The sequence below is a fragment of the Gopherus evgoodei genome, chromosome 1 (assembly GCF_007399415.2).
Source record: "Gopherus evgoodei ecotype Sinaloan lineage chromosome 1, rGopEvg1_v1.p, whole genome shotgun sequence".
In the NCBI taxonomy this organism is placed as follows: domain Eukaryota; kingdom Metazoa; phylum Chordata; order Testudines; family Testudinidae; genus Gopherus; species Gopherus evgoodei.
In genome coordinates, this window is record NC_044322.1 from 118987942 (window position 1) to 119012654 (window position 24713).

Genomic DNA, 24713 nt, shown 5'->3' on the forward strand with positions numbered 1-24713 from the left:
TTTGCTTAGTAAATATTTACTATTGTTGCTCAGTTGCTGCAGCATAATTTCATAGATTATGAAGGGACCATTATGACCACCTAGTCTGAGCACCTGCAGTAACACAGGCCAAAGAACCTCACTCAGTAATTCCAAAGCCAGAAGGGACCATTGTGATGATGTAGTCTGACCTCCTAGAACTTCCCCAAAATAGTTCCTAGAGCATCTCTTTAAGAAGATCTTTGCATCCATAATTTTTGTTGAAGACGTATATAACTTTCTAAAAGCTATGCTGCTAACAGAGATTTTTTTCTGTCAGGCCTCTGCATGTGCCCCTTGCTGTGCAATAATGTAAAGGGCAGAACAGCCCTTCACATGCCCTATCAGGGCGATGCTCTGGAAGGACTCCATACAAAGCCAGTCAGGACTCTAGGGGAGCCTCCTCTCTCTGACCATACTATCTCCAGGGCAAGCAGCTTACACAACTTCGACCTTCCTGGCTGTCCTTGGAACATTCAGTATCCCCTTCCACACCATGCACTTCCCTCAGCGAATCTGCCCAGGGCGGGCTCCTGGGGAAGCCAGAGGGTCCTGCACCTCAACCCTGCAGTCAGACATGATTGTCAGCCAGCTAGTAAAACAGAAGGTTTATTAGTTGATGGGGACACAGCGTAAAATAAACTTGTTAGCACAGAAATCAGTGACTTTCTGCCAAGTCCATCTTGGGGGTCCTGAGCCAGACGCCCTAGACTCGTCATCTGGGCTCTGGTGTTTGTGGTGAAGTTGACTTTCATTGTGGATTTCCTTTTGTATAGGTGTGTGTGCTACTACTCCATAGCCAATTTAACTCTGCTGACCAAGCTGTTAGGCTACAGCAACTGATTTTTTTTTTAAAAATGCACTTTCTACCTCAAGCACCTGTACCAGAGAGTTGTAGAGCTGGAACTTGATCTTTAGCACTTACTTTTGCTTTTTCATCTCTCAGCAATCTAGAAGAATGCCAGATTTGTGTGTTCCTTCAGCTGTTGTTCAGATAGAGGCCACTCACATGCAGGTCAATCCAGAAGTGGAATGGACATGTGCAACTACTCAAAGAAAAAATGGTTACTAACCTGTAACTGTGTTTTGGGCTGTTGCCCATGTTCGTTCCATGACCCACCCTCCTTCCTATGCATATCTAAGGCTGTCTGGTAAGAAGGAACTGAGAGGAGAGATCAAGGGTCTCTCCACTCCTTTATAGCATTGCAGAGCAGCACAAGGTGCATTCACTGCCCCTACAGGTACCGCTAAGGGAAACATTTCCTATGCTAGTGCCCTAGGCCCATGCACACACCAAGAGTGGAATGGACAGGTGGTAACAGATCTCAAAGAACACTTACAGAACAGATGACATGGGGGAGGAAGGGGAACCTGTTACTAAAGGTCAGTCTATACTCATCTTTATGAAAACACACCCAATGTCACCAGTAGGAGAGCCACTGGACTGAGGGGTGGACAGATCTTTAATTTTACCAAACTCAGACCATAATGAAATGTAGCCCTTTCCAGAAGTGAGCTTGAATGTCCCGACGGTCTTTTTTTTATTGATGGTGTTCCACCTTTTAATTATTAAAAGGTGCTTGCTTCTGGGTCTACTGATGACTAATGCATTTTTGTTCAAGCCACCATAGTCCAAAATAATGTGTCAGGGAACAGAGTAGTTAAACCAAGATGCCCTGTAACTGGAGCTCCTGTAACTGGAGCTCCTCCAACTCTTTTAAAAAAAAAAAGGGGAGGGGGGGAAGAGAAGGGAGAAGGGCAATCCAGCCAGAGCTCAATCTTCAGAAGATAGTTCCACTAGCAAAAATGTGAGGGCCTTTAAGACTGAGATCAAAAATCACAGTTAAAAGCAAAAGATGGCTTTGAACTATATTACTGCCACTTGAATTTGTTTAACAGGTGGTTACATAGCAGCTTTCCTCTGAACAGTGAATTTCAAACTGGAATGTGGGATTCTATATTTCAAGTTAGTTTTAGGAATGTGCTGACACTATGCATGTACAAGTCACATTCTCATATTTACATTGTGCCAGAAACACTCAGCTAAAATCTTATAAAGCCAAGTCTATATATTCAGCAACAGCTGAAAAAAATTCTAGCTGATCTAGGCTAGATCTAACACTGAGTTGAATGTCCTTTAAGGGGAACAAAATCAAGGCTACCTACAATAGACTTATTTCCATCTACCCCACAGTCAAAATTAGCAGGTGCATTTTAGACTCATAGGCTTTAAGGTCTGACAGCCTGCACAGTGCAGGCCACAGAATTTCACCCACCCACTCCTGTAACAAACCCCATGTCTGAGTTATTGAAGTCCTCAAGCTGTAGCAAATCCTCCAGCAAGTGCCCCATGCTGCAGAGGAAGGTGAAAAACCTCCAGGGCCTCTGCCAATCTGCCCTAGAGGAAAATTCCTTCCCAACCCCAAATATAGTGATCAGCTAAACCGTGAGCATGTGGGCAAGACTCCCCAGCCAGCATCGAGGAAATAATTCTCTGTAATAACTCAGATCCCATCCCATCTAACATCTCATCGCAGACCACTGGGCATACTGATCTTTGGTTATCACCAGGTAAGTAAGTTGCCAAATTAATTGCCAAAATTAGGCTAGCCCATCATACCATCCCCTCCATAAACTTATCAAGCTTAGTTCTGAAGCCAGATATGTCTTTTGCCCCCACTACTGCTCTTGGAAGGCTGTTCCAGAATTTCACTCCTCTAATGGTTAGAAACCATCTAATTTCAAGTCTAAACTTCCTAGTGTTCAGTTTATATCCATGTCTTCTTGAGCCCACACTGGTATTAAGTTTAAATAAGGCTTTTCCCCTCCCTGATATTTATCCCTCTGATATATTTATAAAGAGCAATCATATCTCCCCTCAGTCTTCTTTTGGTTAGGCTAAACAAGCCAAGCTCTTTTGCGTCTCCTTTCATAAGACAGGTTTTTCCATTCCTTGGATCATCCTAGTAGCCCGTCTCTGTACCTGTTCCAGTTTGAATTCATCCTTCTTAAACATGGGAGATCAGAACTGCACTCACTATTCCAGATGAGGGCTCACCAGAGCCTTGTATAAAGGTACAAACACCTCCTTATCTTTGCTGGAAATACCTTGCCTGATGCATCCCAAGACTGCATTAGCTTTTTTAACGGCCATATCACATTGGCGGCTCGTAGTCATCCTGTGATCAACCAATAATCTGAGGTCCTTTTCCTCCTGTTACTTCAATTGATGTTTCCCCAATTTATAACCAAAATTCTTGTTATTAATCCCTAAATGCATGACCTTGCACTTTTCACTATTAAATTTCATCCTATTACTTCAGTTTACAAGGTCATCCAGATCATCCTGTATGATATCCCGGTCCTTCTCTGTGTTAGCAATACCTCCCAGCTCTGTGTCATCCACAAACTTTATTAGCACATTCCCACTTTTTGTGCCAAGGTCAGTAATAAAAAGATTAAATATGATTGGTCCCAAAACCAATCCCTGAGGAACTCCACTAGTAACCTCCCTCCAGCCTGACAAGTCACCTTTCAGTATGACCCATTGTAGTCTCCCCTTTAACCAGTTCCTTATCCACCTTTCAGTTTTCATATTGATCCCCATCTTTAACTAATAATTCCCCATGTGGAACTGTGTCAAATGCCTTACTGAAATCAAAGTAAATTAGAGCTACTGCATTTCCTTTGTCTAGAAAATCTGTTACCTTCTCAAAGAAGGAGATCAGGTTGGTTTGGCACGATCTACCTTTTGTAAAACCATGTTGTATTTTGTCTCAATTACCATTGACCTCAATGTCCTTGACTACTTTCTCCTTCAAAATTTTTTCCAAGACCTTGCTTGCATACTAGAGATGTCAAACTGACAGGCCTGTAGTTGCCTGGATCATTTTTCTTTCCTTTCTTTAAAGATAGGAACTACGTTAGCAATTTTCCAGTTGTACGGTACAACCCCTGAGTTTACAGATTCATTAAAAATTCTTGCTAGTGAGCTTGCAATTTCATGTGCTAATTCCTTTAATGTTCTTGGATGAAAATAATCTGGGCCCCCTGATGTCGTCCCATTAAGCTGTTTGAGTTTGGCTTCCACCTCAGATGTGGTAATATCTACCTCCCTATCCTCCTTCCTATTTGTCATGCTACCATTATACCTAAGATCCTCATTAAAGACTGAGGCAAAGTATTTGTTTAAATATTGGGCCATGCCTAGATTATCTTTAACCTCCACTCCATCCTCAGTGTTTAGCAGTCCCACTTCTTTCTTTGTTTTCTTATTTATATGGCTATAGAACTTTTACTATTGGTTTTAATTCCCTTTGCAAGGTCCAACTCTACATGGCTTTTGACCTCTCCCCCACTTTATCCCTACATGTTCTGACCTCAATAAGGCAGCTTTCCTTGCTAATCCCTCCCATCTTCCACTCCTTGTAGGCTTTCTGCTTTTTCTTAATCACCTCTCTGAGATGCTTGCTCATCCAGTTTGGTCTACAACTCCTGCCTATGAATTTTTTCCCCTTTCTTGGGATGCAGGCTTCTGATAGTTTCTGCAACTTTGACTTGAAGTAATTCCAGGCCTCCTCCACCTTCAGATCCACGAGTTCTTCAGTCCAATCCACTTCCCTAACTAATTTCTTTACTTCTTTAAAGTTAGCCCTTTTGAAATCAAAAACCCTAGTCCCAGATCTATTTTTGTTTATCCTTCCATCTAGTTTGAACTGAATTAGCTCATGAACACTCGAACCAAGGTTGTCCCCTACAACCATGTCTTCTATGAGGTCCTTACTAGTCACCAAAACCAAATCTAAAATGGCATCCCTCTTGTTGGGTCTTCACAGGGTGAATCTGCCATCAAGTGCCCAGCTGTTGAACCAGTCAGTCAATAACTTTGCTGCAACACCTAAAAGTTTGGCTCAGCCACTGGAGATAAAGCACATGTTTGCTTTGTCTGCCTATCAGGACATGCTGTTATGCCTACTTAGCACATTCTGAATAATGGCAAAAAAACAAAATTTCTAACCAAAGTTATTTCTATCAGAGCTCCTCTGGCATTACAGCACATGGTGTGGGGCTGTTAATACCAGATTTCCAAAACTAAACCAGGAACATTTTATTTAACCATGGGTTTTTTTCTTCTTTGTGAGCGGATGCTGGCAGCACCACAGGAGAGAGATCGGATGGTTTCCTTCTTTAAAATGATGGACCTGTAAAATTCTGTTACCTAATCGGTTGGTACAACAGATGTAAACTTCACTTTTACAGAAAAGCCCATCAACAGATGCTTTACTTATTGAAACAAATTCTAACAAAAGGGCTAATATGTCCATTTCCTTTATTTGTGGCTCTGCTTTGTAATGATTACAGATTAAGTTGACTTTCATGAACTGTACAAGCAATTAAAGGTGGCCAACTATGCTTTACATCATTGTTTCACACAAAGCAAATACCGAAATATCTGATCACCTAATTTTCTATTTTAAAAAATTCCTATAGGCACAAAGCAGAAGAATGGGGAGGGGGAGGGAAATCAAAGAGAGTGAGGTATGCATAAATAAAGAAGTATTTCTTACATCAAACATGTCCGAGAACCAAAGTCTGCAAAAGCTTGGTTAAATCAAATACTGCAGTACTGATATCAATATAAAAGTGAAAGTTTTAGTTCTGTAATAAAAATTCAATTTTTATTTATTTGTTGATTAGGGAGGTGGGAAAGGGCAAACTTTAAAACAGCAGCCACTAAAAGGGAAGGGCCATGGGAGAGGTGAATAGGCACAGTGGAACCGTGGGGACATGTAAATTGACCACTGTCAAACCAGTGTAAGTTTCTTGGTTTCTCATGGAAAACATTTTATCCACATATTTTCCTACCAAACGTAAGTCCAACAGTCTCTTCAATACTCTGACTTTGTTGGCGGTTTTTAGAACAGGAATAGTGAGTAATATTCCAGCCTGCCCATTGCTTTAAAAAAAAAAAAGCCTAAATTATTTCAAACACTTTCTTCAGTTCTACAATAAGCTGCCAGTCAGACTTCTGCATTTCATCTCTGAACCAGTTCTTCAGGGCATCAATTGACTGACGACTAATCTGCAAGTATACAACATATGAATATTAGAAACAAGTGTTTTATTCCCCAAAATATTTAAGGTAATGTGGTCTAGACAATAGGGCACTAGGCTAGGTGTGAGGAAATCAGGGTTCTAGTACCAACTTTTCCCCAACCTGCTGTCTACGTGGGCAATCCACTTTGCCTCAGTTTCCCCTCCTCATCCTTTGCCTATCTTGTCCAGATTGTAAACTGGTCGGGGCAAAGAGTTTCACTATGTTTGCATAGTGCCTAAAACAATGGGACTTCATACTTACTGTAATGCCAATAAAGTAGTTTTAAAAATATGAGATCAGAGTCAATGAATTGTCAGTGTTTATACCTTGCCCGCCACAACAGACAAACTTCAGCAGCTAGTATTGAACATCCTGGCAGTTCTGTCCAGAGTACTAACTGGGCAAAGCTGTACAAAGAAAGTGACGCACTACAGAATGCTGTATGCATTCATTCACCACACTGAACAAATGGGCCTCTCCCCTACCATCCTTTGCTCTTAGCTAACTTACTTCCTCAGTCTCGGAAGGATGATGCAAGATCTATTTAGTGTTTCATTCCTTTGGTGACACCAATTTGCATTCTTAATAGCAGTACTGCAAGAGTCACTGTCAGTGCCACTAATGTCAGTCAGGAAATCCAGATTTCTGCGAGAAGCTGAGCTGTACTACACATGCCGTGCAATCAGTAGTCAGTGGGCCCCACTAGCATGGGGGGCCAGTGCTGAGAATTTTAGAATTCCTCAGGCTTTCACATCCAACCTCCACTTCAAGCCAAGTTACCAACACGCCACCAGCCTTAAAAAAAGTGCAAGTCTCTGCTAGGAAATTTTTACCTTACTGACTAGGATATCTGTCGCTTCAAAGTGTCGTCCATACATTTTAGGCGATTCACCAGGAATAGGTTCTATTTTCACACAGACTTCTTGGCCCTTTTTTGCAACATCCACTTGTTTGTGGTTCACCTCAATACTTGTAACTATTCCAATTTCAACAAACTGTAACACAACATAGAAGCTGTTACACATCCCAAAGGAACTTCAGTCCACACGGCTTTCCCCAAATCCCACCACCATTCTGGGGCTTCTCATAGATGCATAGAATATAGAAAATTTACTTTCAAGACTGCTACCGTAATACATCCCTCCAGTAGCTCTCTCAGCATTTTACTACAATGAGAGAGCAACACACACACATTTACGTTCACCTCTAGAACTCCTGAAGTATCAGAAACCTGGTTTTAAAACTGATTTGGAAGATGTAACTTAGTTACTTTTTTTTTTTTTAAAAGGTGAGTTTACTTCTTCCTGCTGCTAGCTGGCAAGAACTGAGTTTTCATCACTACAATGTAGTGCTGCACCACAGGAACTGTGCTGGGAGAGGACTCTAGTAATGCGGCCTCTCTCAACCTGCTTCTTATCTCTGCTACAGCCCAAGGTTACATCATCCAGCACAGGCACATATGTTCACTCCAGGCCATGCTCCAACACTGGCCTATCCTTAGAAAGGAGGCTCATTTTAGGGGAGCGCGCAGCTCCCACAGAGATTCTGTCCTTTTGGGATGCATATATAGCAGCTTTTGAGGGAACTGAATGTTGTCCTGTCAACTTCATCAGGCCAAAACTCTTATTATGCTCATAGTAGAAAGATGAGAACGCTTACTTACATTTTTGCTAGGTACACACATGAGAGTCCCCTGCTTCACCTGGCCTGCTTCCACCACTACACCCATCACTATTGGGTCACGAGAGTTGAAAATAAACTGGGGAAGTATTTTCATCTTGCAAGGAAATACTGCTATATGCCTAAGAAATGACAGAGAAGAGGCATTTTGAAATATTGTATATCACGCTGTTATGTTTGGACCTTCTCCCACATATACACACTTTAGACATTTATAATTATTTCAGAGGAGAATATTCACTGAATGTGAACAAATTCTGAACCTTTCTAGTCGAAGCAGATCATATAGGAGAGTAGCTTGTGTGAGCTTTATTTTGACTAGCTTCAACAACCAATAAGAACAAATGAAAATAACTATAAGAATACTGATTAAAATGCAGTTCTCAAAAACAAAAAGTAGAAATAACATTGCAAAGGTCTCATGTTTGTCACAATGATCCCCAGAAATTTACTCATTACACAAATAAAAATATCCATCTTTTTAACTGCTAGCCCTGCAAACTCGATTTGAGATCTGAGAGGCAAGCTGGGTTCTTGCTTGTTCGCACAACATCAGCAATATGGATTCTGCAGGTCAAATGCTGCTCTCAGTTCACCTCTACAAGCTTTGGATGGGGCCGTATTTGTTTAACCAAGGTCAGAAATAGTCACAAACTGGAACTTGGTTAACAAGTGCATAAAATGTGCAAGAAGCAATAAAACCCAATTCACTCAGGCATTGCTTTCCTGAATCTGCAAAAAGAATAGTTAAATTGTTTTTGTCACTTGAGCAAGCAGAAAGGATTCCAAAACCCCATACTCCTGAGGGAATTCTGCGTGGAGGTTGGAGATCACCCTCCCGTTGACTCCAGTACCTCACTAGAACTTCATGAGAAGAACTCCATGCTTAACAGAAATATGCATTCAATGTATGCTTTTCATTTCATTAGAGATTACACAAGTTTGAAAGCCTCCAAATAAGGACAACTCTCACTTACTTGAACTCTTCCTGTTTCTGTTTTTTGTAGTCTTGCCTGTATTTTGTAAAGGCATCAAATAAGTGATAAATTATTTCTGCACTAAAAATTCGAACTCCTAAACTATCAGCCATTTCCTGGGCATCTCGTTCAATCCTCACATCAAATGCCAGAATTACTGCATACCTGCAAGTTTCAATAAATAAATAAATAAAAATCAGCTGTGACGTAGCCTACAGAACAAGTAACAGTTGGAAATTTTACCATATGTTGTAATGAGCACAACAGCATAAGAAAAAGTTACTTACTGAGGATCATGTTCCAGCATAACTGATGCCTTCATAACATCCTTTTTATGGACAGGACCTATGTTAATTCCAGCATACTGTAGGGGAAAAGCAATAAATGACTATCCTGCTCTTCTTCAGTTAGATGAACAGAGTATTTCAGACCATAACTTTCTAATATTTTCGTTCTATCAAGTACTTACTGGCACTTCTGATGTCTTAAGAAATTCAAGTAGCGCCTCCAAAGAGCCTAATGTAGAGGCCTGGACATAAACACCTTTCTCTTCCAACTTGATAGCATTCAGCGTTTGCTTCAGTTCATGTATTAACTCATCCTTTAAAAAGAAAAAGCAAGTTTTAGCAATCTTACCAAGCTACAATAACCAGCTAAGCTTCAAAACTCCTCTATCCATCCACGGTGTTACAATGCACCCATCAATATGGTATCTCGACACCATGTGCCAACTTATATAATTGGCCATCTGCTCCACCACTCCATGGCTAAACTAACTGATGTTTCTGTCAGTATACGGAGAAGTTTCTTCTCCCCCTCCAATATAGCTAGAAGAATCTCTGGACCATGAAGTCCTACCAAATCACTTGAAGATTTTGCAAAAAGGTAGGTTTTGCATTATTATTGAAAGAGTCTATCTTCTTCAGGTGTTTGCAGACACGTATTCCACTCAGGTGTGTGCACACCCAGCGCACCAAAGCTAGAAAATTTTGCCCTGGGGCAGTGCTTGCTTCCCTCCCCTCATAAGCCCTCCCATGACTATATGAGGGCAACACTGCCCCAACCCCACCCTCAGTTCCTTTTCACCACCCACAGCTGGAGTCTGAACCCCTAGTGTGCTTTTTCTTTTATGCATCATCTTTGTATATCGTTATAGTTAGTACCCTTAACTAGGGTTAGGTAGTATCTCCCAGTGGGATGCCCTCATCAGGGTTTAAATATTGCCTTTTGCATGGGGCGGTTATCCCCTAAATGATTCCCACACCAGAAGTGTATTGTGTCTTGGGGAAGGGCACTTTAAAGAAAGATGCTCTATATGTAAGTCCTTTAAAAAGGACGACCCAGGTAGCTAGAGACTTAGAATTAAAACAGCACCTTCTCAAGCAGCCAACGAGGCCTGCCTCAATGTGGGACTGCCGCAGCCAGTATGGACTGGTGCTTCTAGAACGAGCTTGGAGTACTCACCCAGAGGCAAAAAAACACAAAAACAGGGACTGCCCCTTCATCAGGTCCCCTGAGAAAAAGAAGCCACAAAACAGTGTGTGGTTGTTTCAGAGGTCAGGGAGATCATCTGCTCCACCTAAGAGAAGTACCAACTAGCACCAGGAGTCTCCCAGTATGCAGGACAGAGCAGGACCCAATCTCTGGTACCGAGGTAGGATCAGGAAGAATCTGTACCATTGATTCCAGTACCACCTCAGGGGTGCCCTTTAAGATTGGTACCCTTGGCAGAGATGACAGCACTGTCAGTCTTCACTCTGACTGCCTATCAAGCAGCAGACCTGCTGTCCCCGCCTGTCTGTTTCACTGCTTATTCAGGGTAATACAGCTGCAGTGGCATCATTTGCTGAGTCCTCAGCTCTCCTGGGTTTGGTGGCAGTTTCCTGCTGAAACTGACGTATCGTTGACATGGATTGAATCCGTGGTACTGATACAGACTATGACGCAGTCTGCGTCTGCTGGCCTGGGACCAGCTTCATTTTGATACCGATATGCCTCTTTTGGGGCCCAGTATAAGTTCGGAACTGGTCCCGGTATTCAAAAAGCCATCAACTGTTCCTTTCGTACTGATGCCACTGTGGGGTCGGGCCATGGATAGTGCAGGACACTTGGTATCTTGGTCAGGAGTTGCCACAGGAGGGCTCCGGCTGGGGATGCAGGCTCTGGAGTGGGGCTGGGGGAACCAGGGTTGGGGTAGGGGCACGGGAGGGGGATTGGGGTGCAGGCTCCAGGCAGTGCTTACCTCAAGCATCTCCCAGCAGCATATCTTCCCAACAGCTCCTACGTGGAGGCGCGGCCAGGCAGCTCTGCACGCTGACCCACCCGCAAGTACCACCTCTGCAGCGTCCGGAAGCAGCGGCATGTCCCCCTACCAGGTCCTGCGCGCTGCCCTGTCCCCCCAGGCACCACCCCTGCACCTTCCATTGGCCACGGTTCCCAGCCAATGGGAGCTGCAGGGGTGGTGCTTGGGGCAGGGGCAGCATGTGGAGCCCTCTGATTGCCCCTATGTGTAGGAGACAGAGGGGACATGCCGCTGCTTCTGGGAACCGTGTGGAGCCATGGGATGCACAGAGCAGGTCAAACCCCTGATCCCACTACCTGGCTGGAGAGCCAGGGTGGGACAGGGTAAGCCCAAGACCGTGCTCCCCAGCCGGAGCTCAAGGGCCAGATTAAAATATCTGACGCAGCTCGTAGTTTGCCCACCCCTGCTCTAGAATGACACCACCTGTACCTCCAGTAGGCTCCCCAATTAAACCACCTGTCCTGCAGTCCCTCTGCATGACGACATCCTGAACCTTTGGGAGAGTCGGATGTCATTCCACAAAGGATTCCACTGGCCCCAGCTACCTCGTCCTCTTCAGCACCGATGACGAAGTGGTACTTCAGTCCTTGTCTCCTCCAGTTCCAGAGGACTACAGATCACATCAGGATCTGTTCAGATGCATGCCATCAGTCTGAGGTATTCAGGTCAAGTTTGTGCAGGAAAATATGCATACGTTGGTGGATATCCTCCAGCCACTGGCTTCTGGGAGAGCTGCCCTCCCAATAAACGAAGCAACATTAGAGCCTGCTAAATCTTACAGAGTACCCTAGCTTTGTTAATGCCCACAGCAAAGTGCACTGATAAGAGAGATTATATCCCAGTGCAGGACTTGAAATCCTATTTCACCCATCCAGCTCCCAATTCCCTGGTTGTTACAGCAGCAAATGAGTGAGTGAGACAGTGAAGAAATACATTCATGTCTCAAGAGTTCAAAAGGCTAGATTTGATGGGGAGAAAGCTATCTGACTTCCTCTTTGCAGACGCATATTGCAAACCAACAGACTTATCAAAATATGATTTTATGAACTGGACACCAAATTTGTAGACACGTTACCAGAATCCTCCAGGGAGAAGTTCAAGGCCTTTCTTATGGAAGGTCATTTAGTGGCCATAACATCTTTACAATCAGTCCTGGATATAGCAGATGATTCATCCAGGCTCATGGCCTTGGCTGTAACTATTAGAAGAATCTCATGGTACAAAACTCTGGCACAGTGCCTAAGATTCAACAAAGCATATAGTGGACTTGCCATTTGATGGTCACTTCCTACCCTCAGAGAAAACGGATGAGACATTACATTCTTTCAAAGACTCTTGGGAACCCTATGCTCGTTGGGAATTTATACCCAGCCACATGGACAGCGTTTTGGGAACCAACAGCAATATCATTCTGAGCAATATTTCCATCAGCCTTCCTACCCTCTGTAAGGCAGCAAGATTTCCCCAGAAAGGGGCATAAGTCACTGAGGAGGAAACCTTTTTGGTCTACATTTAGTCAAATGGCCTTCTTCAGCCAGACAGTCTGTTTGACCACTGTTTTGAGAGCAGCACCTCAGTTCTCAATGTCACACCTATGCCCCAGGTATTTGGGGACAGGCTGTCTCACTTCTACGGTGCTTGGGAGATGACAATTATGGACAGATGAGTTCTAAGCACTGTGGAACTGGGTTATGTCATTCAGTTGCTAGCCATTCTCCCCTCCCATCCCTCTACCCCATCCTCCAGGGACTCCTCTCACGAAACACTGCTGTTACAGCAGGTACAAATCTTGCGTACTCTAGGGCAGCTGTTCTCAAACACATTTTTCCCTCCCGTAAAAGCTTTTCACCTCTCACCCCTCTTCTCAGCGCTGTCATGCTCTGTCTTCAGAACATTTATTTTCAAATGACAATCTTCCCAGACCACAGGAAGTTCCTCAGATTCCTTGTCACTGGCCATCACTACCAGGGGCTGGCTTTCCCCTCTGGATTGTTCCAAGCGAATAACTGTGCATTACCACAGCTTATGAAGGGGCTCAGATGATGCCTCCACAGTCACTGCAGGCTCATTCAACAAGAGCTCAGGTCACAGCGCTGCATTTCTTAGCAATGTCTCAGTAATAGATACCTGCAGGGCTACGATGTGGTCTTCTGTGCATACTTTTGCTAGACATGCTGTTATCACCATGGCATCGAGATCTGATGCAAACTCTGGGAATGCACTTCTGCACTCACTATTTAAAGAGACTCCAAGCTCATCTCCTGCTGGAACTGCTTGTGAATCACCTGACTGGAATACATGCCTGCAACCATTCAAAGAAGAAGAGACAGTTACTTACCTGTATTGTAATGTCTGCTCTTCGAGATGTGGGTGCAGACATGTATTCCACAACCCATGCTCCACCCCTCTGCATCGGAGTCTCCAGCTGGGGATTTTGGTGCAAAGTAACTAAGAGGAGTTGGGGTGGTGCCTTTATATAACCATGAGGGGAAGGAGAGCGAGCACTGCCCATACGAGTACTGCTAGGCAAAAAATTGTCCAGTTTTTGTGCACTGTGCACATGCACCTCTGAGTGGAATACATATCTGCCCTCATAACTCAAAGAACACCAGTTACAATACAGGCAAGTAACTCTTTTCTTCAACCCACTGCTCTCTCCTTCCTAATACAGTAATAGTCGCTACTGTTGAGATTGATGATCAGGCAATATAGGCAGAATGTGATTGTCAGCTACCTATAGCATCTTCACTAGTGTAAGAAAACAAAGCTACTCCTTTCTGATCAGCCACAAAAGCAGAGACCCCTAAAATCTTGGTTAGCAGATATTTTTAAATACCCTTTGTGGTACAATATACTGAGCAAACAAATTACGTATTACATAAAACAGACTAGAAAAGACCAGCTCATTAAATTCAGAGCAAAATACCGACTCCTGCCCAGGCTTCCTGCAATATTAAACATGCAGTCCAGTTCCTTGATAGACACAAATCTTTGTCCCCTTAATTCTGGGGAGTGCTCAGATGGTCACTGCATGGAAGATTTTCTATATACACATATGCTAGTCAGAATTTTATGATTTTATGGAATATGAATTTAACATTTGTTTTTAAATTAATATTAAAGTGGACAGTTCTGGAAGTTATGTGATTAAATCACTGAGGCAGTCCATTTATATCATTTGATGGGACGAAGTTTTTGAAAAGCGGATTTTTGATCCAGACAACTAAAAGCAGCTCATCCAGAACTGTAGTACAGCTATATTAGTACAAGGACACGAAACAATTAAACATGCATAGGAAAAGTCCTCACTAAGTTTCTCTTGTGTAGTACTTCTTAACATAGAGGTCGGCCACCTTTCAGAAGTGGTGTGCCAAGTCTTCATTTATTCACTCTGATTTAAGATTTCACGTGCCAGTAACACATTTTAACATTTTTAGAAGGTCTCTTTCTATAAGTCTATAATATATAATTAAACTATTGTTATATGTAAAGTAAATAAGGTTTCTAAAATGTTTAAGAAGCTTCATTTAAAATTAAATTAAAATGCAGAGCCCCCTGGACCAGTGGCCAGGACCCGGATAGTGTGAGTGCCACTGAAAATCAGCTTGCGTACCGCCTTCGGCACTCCTGCCATAGGTTGCCTACTCCTGTCCTAACATATGCTGAAGTCAGTTCTGTAAATTCAAGTATTCTAATCTCACTAATGTAAAGAACAAATTTGTATTTTGGGTAATCACTAATTTTAATAAAATAGATCCAGATTACTATAGGTCCCAAAACAATAACTATACATACAAACTGGACAGTTTGGTTTTTAATAACTTAATCTCAGAATCAGACTCCAGTAAGCTAATTTTCTACCTGGTAAAAAATATCATGGAAACACTAAAAAATTCCACTGTGCTACAGTTACAGGTTATAGCGTTAACACAAAACTATCATATTACGAAAATTGTTTTAGATACAACCAAAATGGCTACATTTCCTGCATGCTGAAGTTTCAACATTTTAACAGGTTAAAAATTCCTGTTGAAAAGATTTTCATTCTGTTACTTTTAATTATTCAGTGGATTTCATGTTACCTGGCATTCCAGTATAGATCCTACTGGAATTGTATATGTTCAGCAATGCCTCACCTTAAGAACTGGGATCTCATCCTCTTTATGAGCCACAAGCAGGGGCAAACCAGCCAATGTTTTCTCCAAGTCTTTCCCAAGAATCTTTACACCCTGGGCTGCAATAACTTCTTTGTGTTTTTCATACTGGTTCTGAAGAAGAAAGAAAAATATTAAATTTACGAGTTCATATGGATGTTCTTTAGCAGCAGACAACAGGGATTTAGCTACTCAGCAGATCATCTGGTCATATTTCCCTCTTTTCCCATGCTATCAATAAAGAGAGTCAAAGATGCCTAATTTTATGGCTGCACGAGCAAACAAGAAGGCACAGACTCTGACAATCAAGCCCTGTAGCACAAAGGTGGCTCAGGTCTGTTCCCACTTCTTCCAGATTTTCTTGGCCTCCAATTCCCTGAAGTGGGGAGCGTGTGCCTCAGTTTGCATGTCCAGCTGCTCTCTCCTTACTTCTTCCTCTTGCCTCTCTTTTAAGCCCAGAACTAAAGAAAAGGCCCAAGAGAAAAGGAAAAGGAATCCCAGAAAAGAGCAGACAGAAAACAGAGCAGCACAGACTCTCTCTAACAGCAAGTCCCCTGCTTCTGGCAGATTTAGTTTTGTTTTGTTTTTGGTGGGGGGAAGAGGAGGGAAGCACACCAGACAGCACTCTACAAAGAGTCTACAAGGGCTCTGAGGCTGGACTGCCTCTGCCCCCAACCCCCACATACTCAGCATGACTGAAGAGTAGGTGGTCTTCGATGAGGAAAGTAGGCAGCCCTTCCTAACGGCCTCTTTCCTGATAGCAACACACTGGTATCTCCCCTCGCTCATCTCCCTGAAGCTCCAGCACCGTCCCTCCACAGCCTAGAGTAATCTTGTAGATCCCTCTCCTACCCAGACCCTCCCTACAGCAAGGCATTTCACAGTCTCAGCTTGAAGAGACCAACAAGTCAGTGTCGGGATCCATTACCTCTGTAAGGTCTCCACCTTCCCTGGCGATTCCACTACAGCTCCCTAACCCCACAAACACCCCACCCTTTCAAGCTCTCTGGAGGCATCCAAATTCATCTCCTATCTCAAGGCTGATGAAGTTTCTCTAGGTGACCCTAACCTGCTAGAGACCCAATTTACCATTGGACCCCTCATGAAGTGATAAGAGCTAAGGAGTCCAGATTCTCAGTAAGATTCAAGCTCCTAAGTGCACTCTGAAAATGGGACAGAGGCAAAAATTTACCCTTGATTTTAAACACAAGGAAGCATGTGCCCAGATGTGCCTTCAGTTCACACACCCCCAGTAAGCAGATACCCAGCAACTGCAGATGAATCAAACAGTACCTTGCCCTGAGAATGACACAGAGGCACCTTAGTATCAGGGGCGGCTCCAGGCACCAATGCAGCAAGCGTGTGCCTCGGGCAGCAAACCGCAGGGGGCAGCCTGCCAGTTGCTCTGAGGGTGGCAGTCAAGCAGCCTTCGGCGGTGTTTCTGCAGGAGGTCCGCCAGTCCCGCAGTTTCAGCGGCAATTGGGCATGAGTACATCAAAGGCGTGGGACCAGTAGATAACCCGCAGAACCACTGTCAAATCCACATGACCAGCGAACCTCCCGCAGAAAAGCCGCCAAAGGCCGCCTGACTGCTGTGCTTGGGGGGCCAAAAAACAGAGCCGCCCCTGCTTAGTATCCAGTCTAGCCCTTACAGGCCAACAGCAGTACCACCGGACACCAAGGACAGGAAAGCTGACCTAGCACTTCATAGGGCCCCCAAGAGAATTGTTGTAGCCATCTGCATTGCTACTCAATCTGCGTGGGTGTCCAGGTGAACCTGGACCAGGTGCCTGATCTCCCTACTACAACTAGACCCAAAAGGCCCTATTAGTGTTGTCAGATTCTATTCAGACTTCTTCCTTCCTCTGCAACACCATTTTTAACACAGCCAGGATTGTGTGGTCACCACAGTGGGGCATCATCATGCAAGACTGAAAATGGAATGCCAAGGTGGGTGCTAAAATCCAGATTTACCAGCTTGCCCTATTATAGTGTCCAGCTCTGTGAAGCCCCCAGGATCACAGAGCCCTGCAAGGACATACTTCCCCAACAAAAGAAAAGACGGTCCTATTGCTAAGCTTCTGGACTGGGACTCAAGATCTGGATTTTAATCTGAGAAATGTTTATGATTGTGTTATGCAAAAGGGAAGACTAGTGCGTCATAATGGTTCGTCTGGCCTTAGGTCTATGAAATTCTCCAGACTCTTACTGCCATCATTTCAAGTAGAGTAACAGAGAAAAGCTCTTCTGCTCCTTATCAGGTTCAAGCTTCTTCTCTTCCTCCTCTCATAAATCAACTTTTCACTTCTGTGGCTCTCCTCCTCCTTTCAGAATGATCCAGAAGCCAAGATTCTAACCTCCCTGTCTACGCAATCCTAGTGAGATCAGGCTGGCCCAGTCTCCTACCCTCCTGAAGCCTGCTGCAGCACTATGCAAGGGTTTCATTCATCTCGTCTCAGGACACCTGGCACCAAACACCATAAATTACTGATTCATTGGTTCAGTAATTTCACTCTATATTTGAATGTCGTTTTTTTAAGAAGTCTTTCTATGGGTTTTGTATGCATTTTACAAGACGTCTCCCTTCCATGTCTATCCATTATGCATAAACCTTGATGCTTGTTAATATACATTTGTGTGGTTACTCTTTGATCCTTGTCCTGAACCATTTCCACAATTAGACACATCTATGGGAGGTATGGATGCACTGAAACTCGCAACTTCTTCCATTTATTACCCCTTCTCATTTTAATTGGATCATCTTTGGAAACTTTTTACTGTGATGCAACATGTATTGAATACTTCTCTGGGTTTCTCCCTTATTCTAATCTTTTATTCTAATTCTTAAGACTTCCCTAAAATGCCACCTGCACATGCTGTTCCCATACCTTAACTCGTAGTTCCTTCATAGGAGGAGGCAGCAGAAGACCTCGAATCTGAGTTACTATAGGACCTTCTACTCCAGGAACAATAATGGTATCACCCTCCTTCAGACGTCCATTAATCAAAATTACATCTATGGTAGTTCCCATGCCTGGAAGTGCTTTGACCTAAGAGATGGGAGGGAGAGAGGAAAAAAAAAGTTAAATACTTGCATTTCAACTCAGTTTATCAGCCACAAAAAGGAAAAAAAGATTGCTAGACAAATATTCTAAAGCACAGACACTGACTTACCTCCATAACCTGAGCTCTCAGTTCCTCACATTGGGCCAGTCTCTTGTTCAGCATGGTTTGCGTCAAATCAACAAGAAGGGCTATCAGACTCCCCATGCCATCCCCAGTGTGAGCAGAGGTAGGTACCAGAGAAACAAAAGTGCGGGGATCCTTATTCTCATAGAACAAAGCAGCATTCAAGCCCTAGAACCAGGAACAGGACAGTTACATGGAAAATTACCACAATCAACAGTAATAGCATGTAACAAGAGACCAAACGGTTCTACCACATTTTTCAAATCCTGAATTCAAGTCAGTTTCATTTCAGCAACATCTTAATAATGCAATCTATAATTTCACACTTTAAAGCACAAAAGAAGGCAACAGACACTCAAAATGTGAGTAAATCCTATAAAGCTAGTTTCTGTATTTTAGCTTATAGGCAGTTTCTGTGTGACCAGTGAGCAGCTGTGAAAACTAAGTATTGCTGGAACACAATCACACTAGTCTGAATTAAAAAGGGAGGAGACATAGTTTCTCTCAGGTGATTCAAATGAGGAGAGAGTATATAGAAAATCCACTCTGTTCTTGCTGACTCTGCATTCTCAACAAAGTGCCCCAGGACTGGAATGGGAGTAGAGAAAGTGATCTCTAATCAAAATAAAGCACAGGTTTTCTACTTTAGTTTCAATTTATATAAATGATTAACACACTGATAAAGGGTTAGAAAATACACAGATTTCTTATGGTCTGAATATCACACTCTTTGGCTTGCCTTGTGAGTCAGGCTTTCAGAAGTTGTCCACCTATTTTCACTTCTGTTAACAGAAAAAAATGTAATAATCCAACCTACCTGTTGTGCAAATTCCACTATGATAGCTTTTGCACGTTCCTCAAATTCATCTTTTGTGTTTTTCTTCTGTTTCTTTAATGTGGTAGCTACATCTGTATCAGGGCTTTTTTTCCAGTCATATAACCTATCAATCTTGAAAATACAATTTTAATACAGTTATGTCATGTCTTGCAATGTTCAGAAGTGCATTCCTGGGTTATGCCTACAGAAGTCAACTGTCATTTATGACCCGCCTTACATATGAATAACTTATAAGAAATATTTAAGTATTAATGACCATAGTTTCTAGATGCCAATTTATCCTAGTAGTCATGTGTATGTTTCAAAGATAAAAAGACTTCCAACATACACGTATCCAGTATTGTAATGGAAAAACAAACAGTACTGGAGAATATTTCCTGAGTGTAATAATTAAGGTTTTTTTAAACCTCAGACTGTTAAACTTGGACTTTTGATACATGTACAAAGTGTTTTTATAATGAAAAGGTAGTTTAATTACATGTATTGCATCAAGTTTGAGACAAAACAAGTGGGAAAAGATTTTAGTCTTCCAGCTTCCCAAGAACATGACTCTCTTAAGTCATGACTTTTTTGTTTTGTTTTAATGAAATGTTCTTGGTGTTTATATACAGTAAAGAAAGGATACACAAAGCCCTGGCCTAAAGGATATTTAACTATTTCTCAAAATGTATTTTAAAAGCTTTTTGTTGAAGTTAGAACTCCTTTCCTGCAACTGCAACAGCACAACAGAAACTGAGTCAATATCAATGGCAATTTGTTTTTTTTAAAGAAGAAGTGTTCAGAACAGGCATCAAAAACAATAAAAAGACATTACAGAATTTAGGGTAATTCCCAAAGTAAGTTTTAAAGTAAGTAGGTTATGTTTAGCGCAAGGCATTATGGTCATTTCATTCAAATCTCTACTTAAGATTTGCTTCTTCCACAATGCTCATAAAAGGTACGTATTAAGACCTTTTTAACTGGGCCATAAAGTAGTACACATACCTACACTGAGTAACATGATTCTATTGCTGTGATAATCTTCATCACTCTTTACCTTTTTTAACCCTCGCACATGGCATCACATCTAAAAATTAGACTACGGAGCTCATTGAGAAAAGGACCATGTCCCTAGGCACTTTACAGAACAGACGCAACATGGAGGTGTTTAAAAAAAAAGTAAGATTTGAGGGCCTCCATAATTAAGGTTTAAAACACTTTCAAGGTCAAACCTCTCTCATCGCCAGCTCCCAACCAGTAGACAAAAGTCCTTTCAGTAATTGCACAAAGGTTTCTCAACTCCCTGCCATCCTTAATTCTTAATATTTACTTAATACTTTGAAATCGTAATGCAGTTCTTTTGCAGTATGCATTAACACCCATTAAAAAAAATAAAAATAAAAAAGAGACTGCCGGTGTGTCGCATAATTATGGCAAAGCGATCCGAACACAACTTCGTTTTCTCAGCACCATCTATATAACCAACTTTAATATGTACATGAGAGCTGTAACATCAGGGTTTCCGTAGTGTCTTAGTTTTTCTTTTCTATACAAATATTTAAATTGAAACTTATATATTGAAGTGGTTTTTTAATCTTTATTTTGTAAGAAATCAAAATGTCTATCAGCATACCTGAAAATGCTGGCCAACTATTCCATTTTAAACACAAATTAATTACATTAACATATTTTTCCTCTACACTTTGTCACCTAATGCTGTAGTACTTGAAACCAGTCCTTACAATGTATTTAAATTTGCTCAGTGTTCTGCTGTGACACTGAAACCTGTCTCAAACAACTTCTGTGGTTAGTTTAGAAGACCCAACTCAGAAGATGCCATCGCTTGGCTAGACGACTATGCAAACACTAAATAAATAGTTAAAAGGGGAGCAGAATCATACTCCATCTTTCAATTTTACAAGGTAAAAAAGAGAAGACAAGGTATCACCCAACCAATTCATCTAAGTATATTACAGAATGATTGAAGAACAATTTCCAGTAATGTGAACGACACAAAGGAGCCATTAGATGAACTGAATAATAAAAATTTCTTTAAGGAGACTCCTTAAACTGCGCTGCAAAGTCTATGAAAATCTTATAATTATTCTCAGTTTCATTTACAGAAAAGATGAAAGTCAACAGAAAGACAACTACAAGCCACAGCTTCAGCTCTTACAGTGGTTTGATGGCACTGTTCATAAACACAATTAATTTAACAGACAAAATAGCACAGTATGTATTAGATACTGAATTTTCTAAATAAATCTTTGAAAGGCCATCTTACCTTGTTGAGCGCTACGATAAAGGGACATTTCTTGGATTTCAGCAGGTTTATAGATTCAATTGTCTGGGGCTCTAAACCATGCATGATATCAACTACTAGAATAGCAATATCACAAAGTGAGCTTCCTCGATTTCTTAGGTTGCTGTGGCATTGGGAAAAAAAGAATGTCATTCATACAGTTAATCAGAATATTCCATAATTTTATTAGAAATTATTATTTCTTTTAACATCAGGATCAACTGATGTTTACCCAACAAGAAGTGAAAATCTTTTGATTTTCATTAAGACGCTGCCACATTACTCACTATTCCCAAGAACTAGGAAGACTGATTAAATGACATGAAAGCTATATGCCATTCATAGAGGATCACTTCTAAAACATATTATGGAGTGTTTCTATAAGTCCAAGTCCAATAACAAAAGAATACATTTGTGGAAGAATTTGTAGGCAAACCTATTGGGAGGTGTAATACTCAATCAGCAAACAATATTAGCTATCACACTTTTTCTAACTTATTCTTTTTGAGCAAGATTATTAAGAAAGTGATTGAAAATTGCTCTACAGGTCCTAAATCAGATCACTGTAATTCAGTTTTGAATTTAAGTACGGGCAGAGACTGCACTGATTGTATTCTTTAATACCCTAGCAATAAATGAAGTTCAGGTAATCCATGCAGATTTATTATATCTTCAGTCTCTAACCATGTTAACCGAAAGGTCAATTCCTCCTACTTCCCTCAGAAAGTTAACACACTGCACAATTAACTTATTCACATGTCGATGCTGATTGTTTCCTTATGTTGCTGAGCTTATAACTGAGGTTATGTACACTTGTTACATGTAGTACATTATTCATCTGCTGGAGCAGAAGGAAGTTTGCTATAAAGATGCTGAGTCTGTGATCATCTACAGGAATGGGCTGCGTAGGTATTGGAGTACAGCTAAAAGGTGTTCTATAACCTGGCATTACATAGCCTGCAAGGGTGTTGTTGGAGGATATCACATTTAACCAACCGTAATCCCGTTTATGTTAAGTTTTCATTAGAGATTCATTAGGATCCTGAATTAATACGTAAAATATATAGGAGACCTTTTAAGAAAGTTAGCTTTCATAATCACCAACATCCAAACTCATTTAGGCTCTATAACAAGCCAAAATTTAGGTCACTGACTACTTATCTAGAGACTAAGATGGGAAAAAGTCTTTTCCCTAAACACTTAAGTTACATTTCACAGATAAGCACTGTTTTCTCCCAGTTAAGTTTTTATATTCACTATTCAAAGATAAAGATTGCCTTTACATGCTTTTCTAAATAGAACAGTTTGACCACGGATGGGAAAATTATATACACGTTTCATCCACAAGTGATTAGCTAGATACAAAATGCAAATGTAAATCAAGGCATATCCCTTGTCAGATACAAAAATGATTTTTTTTTAAAAGTGTAAAGATATACAGTGAGTAGCAGATTCATCCTAAATTCTATAATTCAGTTAAGTACCTATGCCTATATTAACAGTTAAGTCTTATGATCAGTTATTAACAAGACCCTTCACCACATAACAATAGAAAAAGTTACCTGAAAGACTCATGTCCTGGAGTATCAATTATCAGCATTCCTGGAATTTTTACGTTCTCTCTGTCAAACTAACATTTTCAAATATTAGCCATCTTGAGAAAATTATGTAAGAAAATAAACTTAATTTAGAACCTCAACAGTAGTAATAGATTTCAAATATCCAACTAAGTATTTTAAGAAGGGCCAACACCCTTACCAACAGCTCTTAAGAATGCCATCATGTCATGATAAAAGCAAAGCCAGTTGGGTAAAGGACACTCAAAATGACATCATATAAGGAGAGGTTACTTGCCTTGTACAGTAACTAGAGGTCTTTGAGATTTGTCCTACTCTGTGTGCCTAATTCAGAATGCGTGTGCACCGTGCACTCTTACCAGAAATTTTGTCAGCAGTGTCCGTGCCTGTGCTCTAGATGGCCTCATGCTCTGGTACAAGGGTATATGGTGGGGAGAGGGGGGCAGATTCCCTGCCACTCCAATTCCTTCTGAACCACAAAAGCTCAGCGAGACGATTATGGCAGAGGGGAAGGAGGGTGGCTAGTGGAGCACCCATAGGGACACACATCTCAAAGAACTCCAGTCACTCTACAAGGTAAGTAACCTTCCTTTTTTCAGGTAGTGTCCCTATGGATACCCCACTTCAGGAGATTCCTGAGCAGTACATCAATTACGGAGGAGGGTACCGAGGAGGCAGATCCATTACAGACGACAAAACAGCACCACCAAAAGGTGTACCAGCACTGGAGGCAAGCATAATAGTGCAGTGCTGAGAAAATTTGTACAGTGAAGACCAGGTAGCTGCTTTGCAGATGTCTGAGACAGGTACATTTTCAATAGGGTCACAGCGGTAGACTGAGCCCTGGTGGAATAGGCAATCAGCCTAGAAGAGGGACAAGTCCTCGCAGTTTTATAACAGGTTAAGATGCATCTTCAACTCATTTGGACAGTCTTTGGGTAGAGATTGGGGGCCCTTTCATGAATTCCACGACAGAGATGAAGACCCTAGGAGAAGTCCTAAATGACTTAGTTCTGTCAAGCTAAAAGGTGACAGCGTTTCTTACATCCAGTCTATGGAGGCTTGCTTCATCTCTTGAAGAGCGAGGCTTGGGCTAAAACACTGGTAGACGAATCTCCTGATTAAAATGTGGAATTCTGAAGAAACATTAGAAAAGAAGTGTGGAAGTGAACAGAGTGTCACTTTATCATGACAGAACACCATGCACAGTGAGTCACCCATCAGGGTTCTTATCCTTCTGGCCGAGATGAAGACAAGGAACAAGGTCTGAGGGACAAATGGAGGAGGGAACAATGCCCCATATGTTCAAATGGAGGCTAAGTTGAGGTCCCATGGTAGAGCTGGCTCCTTGACAGGAAGGAAAAGATTGAACAGGCCTATAATAAACCTGGTAGTGGAAGTGTGATGAAGACTGAAAACTCCTCAATGAGGGACAATGAAAATCAGCGACGGCAACTTGGTGAACCTCAGTTAAACTCAGCAACAATTCCTGTGGTTTTTAAATTCAACAGGCAATCAAGAATGCATGCCAGGCAGCACTCGAAAGTAAGTATAGAAAGTGGCTGTACCAAGCTGAGAAGTGTTTCCACTTCTGCAAGTA

The 24713-nt window shown here is 41.8% G+C and overlaps 1 protein-coding gene across 2 annotated transcripts in view; it reads right to left on the reverse strand.

The window, feature by feature from the left end:
- Window positions 1-5330: 5330 nt before the first annotated feature.
- EIF5B (eukaryotic translation initiation factor 5B) overlaps window positions 5331-24713 on the reverse strand; it is a 70058-nt gene continuing 50675 nt past the window's right edge. Inside the window, exons 13-24 of one of the 2 annotated variants that reach the window (XM_030570467.1) lie at window positions 23099-23166; window positions 21519-21660; window positions 19235-19366; window positions 18403-18585; window positions 18117-18278; window positions 15211-15342; window positions 9242-9373; window positions 9060-9136; window positions 8773-8937; window positions 7779-7917; window positions 6949-7110; window positions 5331-6100 (exon numbers count right to left, since the gene is read on the reverse strand). In XM_030570467.1, coding sequence (XP_030426327.1) covers window positions 5993-6100; window positions 6949-7110; window positions 7779-7917; window positions 8773-8937; window positions 9060-9136; window positions 9242-9373; window positions 15211-15342; window positions 18117-18278; window positions 18403-18585; window positions 19235-19366; window positions 21519-21660; window positions 23099-23166 — 1602 coding nt within the window. In that variant the 3' untranslated portion in view covers window positions 5331-5992. Of the gene's footprint in view, window positions 6101-6948; window positions 7111-7778; window positions 7918-8772; window positions 8938-9059; window positions 9137-9241; window positions 9374-13285; window positions 13377-15210; window positions 15343-18116; window positions 18279-18402; window positions 18586-19234; window positions 19367-21518; window positions 21661-23098; window positions 23167-24713 lie in introns of those variants that run through there. The other variant, XM_030570471.1, reaches the window with a different exon arrangement.